Source organism: Nicotiana attenuata, unplaced genomic scaffold (genome assembly GCF_001879085.1).
Source record: "Nicotiana attenuata strain UT unplaced genomic scaffold, NIATTr2, whole genome shotgun sequence".
In the NCBI taxonomy this organism is placed as follows: Eukaryota; Viridiplantae; Streptophyta; class Magnoliopsida; order Solanales; family Solanaceae; genus Nicotiana; species Nicotiana attenuata.
This window is the reverse complement of record NW_017674618.1, coordinates 79,907-88,904: the sequence shown is the minus strand read 5'-3', so window position 1 is coordinate 88,904 and position 8,998 is coordinate 79,907. Positions and strand designations below refer to the sequence as shown.

General features: G+C 33.5%; 1 protein-coding gene across 1 annotated transcript; it reads left to right on the top strand.

The window, feature by feature from the left end:
* Positions 1-1,843: 1,843 nt before the first annotated feature.
* On the top strand, positions 1,844-7,873 carry LOC109219012. The gene is made up of 3 exons (XM_019383412.1): positions 1,844-4,076; positions 7,060-7,151; positions 7,733-7,873. The coding sequence occupies exons 1-3, from the start codon at positions 1,844-1,846 to the stop codon at positions 7,871-7,873; spliced, it is 2,466 nt and encodes an 821-aa protein (XP_019238957.1).
* The last annotated feature ends 1,125 nt before the right edge of the window (positions 7,874-8,998 follow it).

The following is an 8,998-nucleotide window of genomic DNA, read 5'->3' as shown; positions in this document are numbered from 1 at the left end:
CGGCTGAAATATAAAAGAAGAAACAAAGAGAACTAAATTTACTGGAGCGCCGAACGACATACCTTCATTCTAGAAAGCAGAATCCAACCAGTGATTCCACTGAAGTATCAGCTTGCTACCAATTTAATAGAGAATTAGCGAAGCAGAGAGCTGCACTAACAGGAGCCTCATCTTCTACCTTGAGAACAGGTTCTACCTTGAGAACAGGTTTGCGCGCTGACATTTTGTTATCCTTGAATAAACTATGTGATTCACATGTTTTGTATGCTCATAACTTCCTCTTATGTTTTAGTATAAATGTGTTCACAGTTAATGATTCCACTTTTTCTGATAATGGGAAAGATGTACATGATCGTTCTCCCGTTTTTGAAGTTGGTAAGTGCGAAAGTATAGTGTTCAAAGTCGTGCAATCTTTCAAGACTCAAATTTATATGATAATTCGTTTTTTCTTAGGGTCTACATCAGGAACGTGTAGTGAACAATATAATATTACCATGCGTAACGCTACAAGCAAAGGTTCGTTTCCATCTAGCTTTAATGTCATTTCAGTCATTTCTTTTTCAGGACTGACCTTTTTCCATTCTGGTAAATCTAAAATATATAGGTCGTACATCTAAAAAAATGTGTCTCTGGAACACTAATGACTTGCCCAATAGTCCTTATATACTGAAAACTGTGCCGAATTGCAAATTTTGTAGAGCCAAAAGATTTCAATATGAATCACCGGGATTTTGTTGTGATAATGGATCAGTGAAATTGATTCACTATGGACTACCTGCTAAATTGCTAAATCTTTATTTAGGAAACTCTGAGGAGTCCAAACATTTTCGTACTTATGTTAGATTGTATAACAATATGTTTGCATTTACTTCTCTTGGAGTGAATTATGATAGAGATTTAGCAAGAAGAAATTGTGGTATTTATACGTTTAGAGTTCAAGGGAAAATGTATCATTTCATAAATGACCTCCTGCCTTCAAGTCAAGCAGCAAAAAATCTACAGTTATATTTCTATGATACTGATAATGAACTAGCAAATCGGATGGCATTCTCTGACAAGCTTAATGAATCGGTTATCAGGACTTTGATGGACACATTAAAAGTTAATCCATACTCTATCTTTTTGAAATCTTTAACAGATATTCCAGAATTATCAAACTTCTACATTGCGCTTAAGTCCGACTCTGGTTTAGATCAAAGAACATATAACTTACCGACATCATCTGAAGTAGCAGCAATATGGATAGAAGATGAAAGTAGTTCCAATATTTCTCTACCACATATTCGAATTTATACACATAGTAGTAAAAGCCAATTGGTAAATTACTACTATGGTTGTTATGATCCATTGCAGTATCCATTACTATTTCCTTATGGACAAAAGGATGGCATTGTGGTATTAAAAAAATTATTCGAACGAATAATACTATTAGCCATGGAACTTATTGTGAAAATGAACAGCTACCAAGTGTAGAAAACATGTGTTCAGTCGACATGCTACTTGACATGGAAGCAGAACTTCTGGAAAAAAAGAAAAGAAAAAGAAATACTGTGTCATGCCGTGAGTATTATTGTTACAAGCTTCAAATGAGGGACGATGAAGAAAATGGGGTTTTACATGCCGGAAGAGTATTCCAACAATACTCAGTTGACGAATTCATCAAGCTTGAGACTCAAAGGTTAGATTTCTATTCATTTAATCAAGATTTATTTAGAATTGATGCGTTAGCGGGGATTCTTGATGTTCTAAGACACGGAGAGAGAGAGAGCCATGCAACATTGGCAGACAAAGTTTTCTTCCTGCAAGTTTTATAGGAGGTCCTAGGGATATGCGCCGACGATATATGGACGCTATTGCGTTGGTGCAAAATTTTGGGAAACCTGATATATTTTTGACAATGACATGTAATCCATCTTGGCCAGAAATAGAAAAACATTTATTGGTAACAGATGAGGTACAAAATAGGCCCGATTTAGTTAGTCGTGTGTTTAGAGCAAAGGTAGAAGAGATGAAAACAGATATTCTAAAGAGTAATATATTTGGAAAAGTTGTTGCTTTTATGTACACTATTGAATTTCAAAAGCGTGGTCTTCCACATGCTCATTTTCTTATCATACTCAAAGACGAATATAAATTGTTAACTCCGGAAGCTTATGATAGAGTTGTTTGTGCTGAAATACCCGATTCTGATAAGAATGATTACCTGTTTTCAGTTGTTACTAAACATATGATGCACGGACCTTGTGGTAGTTTAAATCCTAAATGTCCTTGTATGAAGAACCGAGAATACTGTAAGTTCAAATATCCAAAAGATTTTGCTGATCATACATCAAAAGGAAAAAATGGATACCCAATTTACAAAAGGCGAAATAACGGTAAACGTGTAAATATTAGAGGACAATTTCTTGACAATTCGTGGGTGGTTCCTTACAATCCATATCTACTGAGCAAATTTAACTGTCATATTAATGTTGAAGTTTGTTCTGATATTAAAGTTGTCAAATACCTTTATAAATATATCTGCAAGGGACATGATAAAATTGCCTTTTTCGTACATGCTGATGATCCAAATATTGAAATAGATGAAATCAAAGAGTATCAATCTGCTAGATGGGTATCTCCACCAGAGGCAACTTGGCGTTTATTTGGTTTTCCCATTAGCGAAATGACTCCATCTGTTTATCATCTTCAGCTACATCTTGAAGGACAACAATTTGTCTCTTTTAAAGCCACACAGACCATAAATGCAATTATAAATAATCCCATGATTAGAAAAACAATGTTGACGGAATTCTTTTTGATGAACAGAGAAAATAAAGATGCCAAGAAACTAAATTTACTCTATAAAGAATTTCCAGAATATTTTGTATGGTCCAAACAATATAAAATGTGGACACGTCGACAACAGGGCACTGTTATTGGACGTATTGTGACATCTCATCCAACAGAGGGGGAAAGATATTATCTTAGATTATTATTAATGAATATTAGAGGACCAAAATCATACCAACATTTGCTAACTGTTAATGGAATATGTTGTAGTACATTTAGAGAAGCCGCAGAAAAACAAGGATTATTACAATGTGATAATAACTTGGTTGACTGTATGTCAGAAGCTGTAAGATATCAAATGCCTTATAGTCTAAGACGTTTATTTGCTACACTTTTGGTATATTGTAATCCTGCTAACCCAAAAGAACTTTGGAACCGATTTGAAGATTCTATGTCTGAAGACTTCAAGATTTTGCCACATTTGAATGAGAAACAAATTCGCCGTATGGCTTTAGATCATATTAACAACATTTTGCATTCAATGGGTCGTGATATAAATGAATTTGCACTTGTACCAGAAAGAATTGTAGCTTCATCTGCTGCTAGGGAGGCTCAAGATTCTCATTTTGAAAGAAATATAATTGTTAGAGAAGAAGATTTATTACTAGAAACAAAATTGAACAATGAACAGCGAAAAGCATATGATGTAATCCTTGATAGAATATTTACGAATAAATCTGGAGCTTTTTTTATCGATGGTCCCGGAGGAACAGGCAAAACTTTTTTGTATCGTGCATTATTGGCTGCTGTACGATCAAAAGGATTCGTAGCTTTAGCAACAGCAACCTCTGGTGTTGCAGCTTCGATTCTTCCCGGAGGACGGACTGCTCACTCCCGTTTTAAATTTCCTATTAATATTGATGAACAATTCTTCTGTAATATTAGTAAGCAGAGTTCGCTTGCATCATTGATACGAGATGCCAAACTAATTGTGTGGGATGAAGTATCAATGGCCAAAAAACAATTGATAGAAGCTTTAGATTTACTACTGAAAGATCTAATGGATACAAAGACACTCTTTGGTGGAAAAGTTGTCGTTTTTGGCGGTGATTTCAGACAAACTCTTCCAGTTGTTCGGAGCGGAAAAAAAGAGGATTTCATACGAGAAAGTTTATTGCATTCTGAAATCTGGAACCAATTTGTAAAATTGCGATTATCAGTAAATATGCGAGCAAGAACAGATCCTGCTTTTTGCGAATATTTGATGCGAATAGGGAGCGGAAAAGAAAAAACAAATTGCCAAGGTAAGATTGAAATTCCTGATTGTTTCATTGTTCCTTTTATAAGTGAAAAAGAATCGTTGAATCTTTTATTTAGAATAATTTATCTAGATTTATATACATCTGCTTGTGATATGTCTTCTACAACTTCTCGTGTCATTTTGACAACAAAAAATGATTTCGTTGACGAAATAAATGATATGCTAATAAGTCAATTTTTAGGTGAATCTAGGACATATGTAGCGTTTGACGAAACTATTGAAACTACCGACCAAAGTCAATATGAAGATTTCTTGCATACTTTACACCCAGCTAGCTTGCCTCTGTATAAATTAACTGTGAAAAAGAATTGTCCCGTTATTTTACTGCGTAATTTAAATCCGTGTGAAGGTTTATGTAATGGTACACGACTTATATGTTGTAATTTCGAAAGACATGTGATAAGTGCTAAAATTGCAAGTGGTGACTTGAAAAACACACATGTATTTATTCCCAGAATACCTTTGTTGTCTTCACAAGATGAAAACCTGCCTATTCCTTTCAAAAGAACACAATTTCCTATTAGATTATGTTTTGCTATGACAATAAATAAAGCTCAAGGTCAGACGTTAGATTTTGTTGGAATTTATTTACGAGAGCCTGTTTTTTCCCACGGTCAGCTTTATGTTGCTTTATCACGAGCAAAAAACTCAAGTTCTGTGAAATTATTGATCCGACCACCAACACCTGATAGCAACGATGATCATACAACATACAATGTAGTATATGATGAAATCATTCAAGCGTCTCTCTTGTGAATTAACAGTAACACTATGAGCAATCACTTATTTGAGATTTGATGTACATCTGACTGATATCCTACAAAAAATTGATCCTCAGCATCTACAAATTGGATTGATATCACATAGATGTTAACTGAGGTGTCTCTGCATCTTGAATCCTTGCTTCACTAAAGATCCTAAAGATGGAATACTACTTGAATATTGCACTAACTATCCGGTAAGTAATTTTTTTCTTGAATATACATCTAATACTTGAAACCTTGCTTTGATTAATAATTTTGCGTGTGCATCTATATGTTTACATGTTTGCCTATTTCTGGACAGATTCCAATAGTATACCAAATAAAATTCTTCTTCTTCTTTAGCTGTTGAAAATATGATATCTCCTTATCTTCTCCAGAATGAATGAAAGAGCTTGGCTTAGTTTCTGCAATGGAGATCTAAAATGAATTCGTTCAATATCAACTTACTTCAGATAATATTCCACAAAACTACTTGATGATTCCAAGGTAAGTTTCTCTTAAATAGTTTTAACATGTTATTTGACGAAATTTTCTAAATTGTTTGAGTTCTTTAGAAATGAATGACATCTTAATATTTTCATTTTACCTTTTCAGTTTCCCTTAACTGTATAATTTCTTTTGCTGAATACTTCTGTAGATCCTGAAGACATATTTGAAAAAAGAACTGTTATTCTCGCAGCTTCTTGCCATTATTGGTTGCAATAATTCTGCTAGCTTTAGGTTTGGGCGTCATTCAGTGTAGACATAAAAGAACAGAGAGTTCAATGCTAAAAAAGATAAAATAAAATATACTATTTTTGGTACTTGGCAACCATAACCAGATAATCAAATAGTATTGTTCTCTAATTGTTTAGTTTTCTTATCAACTTTATGGTCTAAATTCTCTACTTGTATAAACATATTGCAGGAAAATTGGCCCACAACCATAACAAAGATCATAACAGTTCATTGCTTGGTCTGCTTTCTACTTTGTCACAACCATTTATAATTCTTGATCTGGGTGCAGAGCCTCAAGAAGTCAGACGTTTAGCATGCCAAATAGTAAGTACTTCTGTGATAAATTCAAGGCTTTTTACTAGACTTAAAGTATGTGCATGCATAAACTAAATTTAAGATATTATATCTTATTATTTTTTCAGTTTCTACCCAATTGAAACCTTTTCTGTATGAAAGATTATTTTTCCTGAAAAATATGGCTAACTATGTATAGATACTCCTCTAGATTTCCAACTTAGTAACTTTCATCTTTGCTGGCATCTATAGTTAACTATGATGTTATGTTCTATCCATGATTTGTTGTTCAGTTAGGTGACAAATACTTTGCTGCTATTAACAACAATGAGATAATGCTCTGTGCATTCTAAGATCCAGAATCTATTTCAACAAGGAGACTGATCTTTTAACAAGGTTTAGATAGTTCGCTGCCTTAACAAATTGTTCCACATTTTTTGCGTAAATAGTTGTAAGTAGTGTGTGCCTATGTTTGTGAAGGCAATTAATATTAATTTTTGGATATTGGAGCAGCCTCTAAATGTTTTGCAACAACATATTATACTTGAATGCATGTACATTTTCAAAAGTTTACAACGTTTACCGCATGATGTTTTCCTTTATACTACTGATGTCAACGCTTACTCTTTAATAAAAGATTTACACAAATATCATTTACATAATTTTAATTTTAGTTCAGTTATAAAAGTGTGTGGCCATGTTTAACAATTCACTGCCACTAAAATATTGATAAAAACATTTTTTTTTCTTAAATGAAATATTTATTATCGAACATCACTAAACACTTTAAAGTTTATCTTATATAAACTACGTCATTGAGGGCGGGCTATACATGGGCGACAACCAGCTAGACTACATTAGAAGTCCAAATTAACAAATGAGACAAGCGGTCATTTTTCCTTCAGATTTAGTTACCTCAGTTTGTTATTTGTATAATATTTGTGTTTGTCAAAGCTACATTTTCAGACAGAAGCTAAAAGCTAAAGAGCTTCAACGCATCTTATGATAACTTATGATAGAGTCAAGCTATGATGGAGTCAAGGTAATGTCCAATAGATTGCCTTTATCTCAGGTTTGTTGAGAAAGTAAATTAATTTCTTAAATTATCTTACGACCAAGGTTTGCTAGCTATGATTATAATCATATTTATCTGTCTAATATAAATATTTGTTGAATTTCTTCACTATTCAGATAAACAACAAGGTTTAGGTGGACTCATTTGGTCATTTTTGTGCAATATTGGTAACATCGTCTTCTGCCAACTACACTTTCAATCTGTCAAGGTAAGTATATGAGTTCAAAAAAATTCTCACACTGCTACGTTCACGATATGGATAACTGTTCAATATGTTCTAATATGCTATTACTAAATGCTCCACCCTCAGATTGCAGTTATATTAAGCTGCCTTTGTTTAATATGCCTACTCAATTGTGAGATGCTGCTACTCACTCTATGCAATATACTTTTAAGGGCCATGAGACAACTTAACTACCAGATAGACGAGCGTGTGAGCTCTAAGGTTTTTTATATTCGGTGGAAGGCAGGTTGAAACTCTGCCGCAAGCAAGTGAAAGTTGGATAACAAAGGCTAAAGTGTGCATGTACTGAGATTTGAAAAAAAGAGCCAGTTGTAACAACCTGATTACCTGGTAGTCAACGACAATGTATTGGTGCTCTTCTCTTAGGGCTCAAAACAGCTATGTCAATAGTGGCAAGAGAAAGATTCATTACTCAGGTCCGATGCTTAACCTTCTTTGCCTTTCTAATACAAACTTATATTCTTTCATTAATTTTACTCTATCTATTTTTTGGTTTCTTACAGGCTTATTCTTGATTTTTGATTTTCTCTGTTTTCCTCTTGTAGATCACCACTTTTCTGATAGCAATAGCAGAACGGAGAATTGAAATTGAAGAGCTTCAGTATACGTTGCAGCTGACAATGACTATGGAATTCTTAACAAATACTAACTCACCATCAGGAACAGTAAAGATTCAAATTTTATGAAGTGCATCAGTGAGCTGTCATTTCGTCTATATCAAGAACAAGTATATGCGAGCTGACAATGGCAATCCCAATTTATAGTTATTTGTAGACCTTTGTCTTTTTACCTAGCTTATTAACCAAAAACTCATGTGATTTCAGTTCGTTTTATGATGTTTCCCTCTTCCACTGACCTTCAACAACAAAAAAATTCCAACAACCGAACTTCTTATGGTTGAAATCTTACGGTATGTGCTTGAATTTGTTCAGGATGTTCTTCAGCTCATTTTGTCGCTGTTGCAAAAAAAATACTAGCTAACACGTGAAGATGGTTTATTATGTTGAAAGCAGAGGTTTTTCTATGTGGGTCAACTGAATTGTCGTTTACTTCTTTACTGTGGTTCAATATTTTAGTCATTGTCACAACTTCGTTATCAATCATTTACAAATTCAGACGACTTGCACAAACAAAATTGTGAACACATTTTTTGTTCAAATTGATCTAATTGGTCCATACCAAATCTTAATTTAATATCCAACATTCTAATACCTATCACAATAATTCTCGATAATTAAATTCAATCCAAAACTTCAAAGACCAATAGACGTGCGTCTATTGTGTTTTTAAAATTCCTTCAAACAAACCATTCCAAACTAATAACAAATATGCAACGAATATTTAATTTTTTACAACTCAAATGAAAAAGTAAAAGGAGAAGTAAAGTCTAGCATATGATGTATATTTATTTAACTTCTAAAATACGATACTCATATAATGTTCGTATTTTCTAGCACATGGAATGCAAATAACGTACATTGGCCTCTCAACTGGATAAAAAAAATGGATATAAAGTGGATAAGTGCACCATTTTGTAACAAGTTATAAGGACTTTAGTTTAGATGCTTGTCAATCGATAGATCCTATCCCTGCAACTGACCACTGTTGGGATCAGTATAATTTCTTGCTTTCTGTCAGAGCAACATATTTTATTTTTTGAGTACTGCTGAAGGGTTAAATCACTTTTGGATTTACAATTATACTTCTGCGAAAATGAAGTAGCAAGCATAATTGCTCAAAAAATTGATACTTTAGCTCTAAACTGCCCCGTGCAACTTCTTTTGAATCTACTGCTTCAAATAATCATAGAG

Excerpts from the sequence above, each read along its gene's own strand:
- LOC109219012 (XM_019383412.1), top strand. The coding sequence starts at position 1,844 with ATGGACGCTATTGCGTTGGTGCAAAATTTTGGGAAACCTGATATATTT. Across the intron at positions 4,077-7,059 it reads AGAAAAAACAAATTGCCAAG|ATAAACAACAAGGTTTAGGT; the intron begins GTAAGATTGAAA and ends TTCACTATTCAG. Across the intron at positions 7,152-7,732 it reads TACACTTTCAATCTGTCAAG|ATCACCACTTTTCTGATAGC; the intron begins GTAAGTATATGA and ends TTCCTCTTGTAG.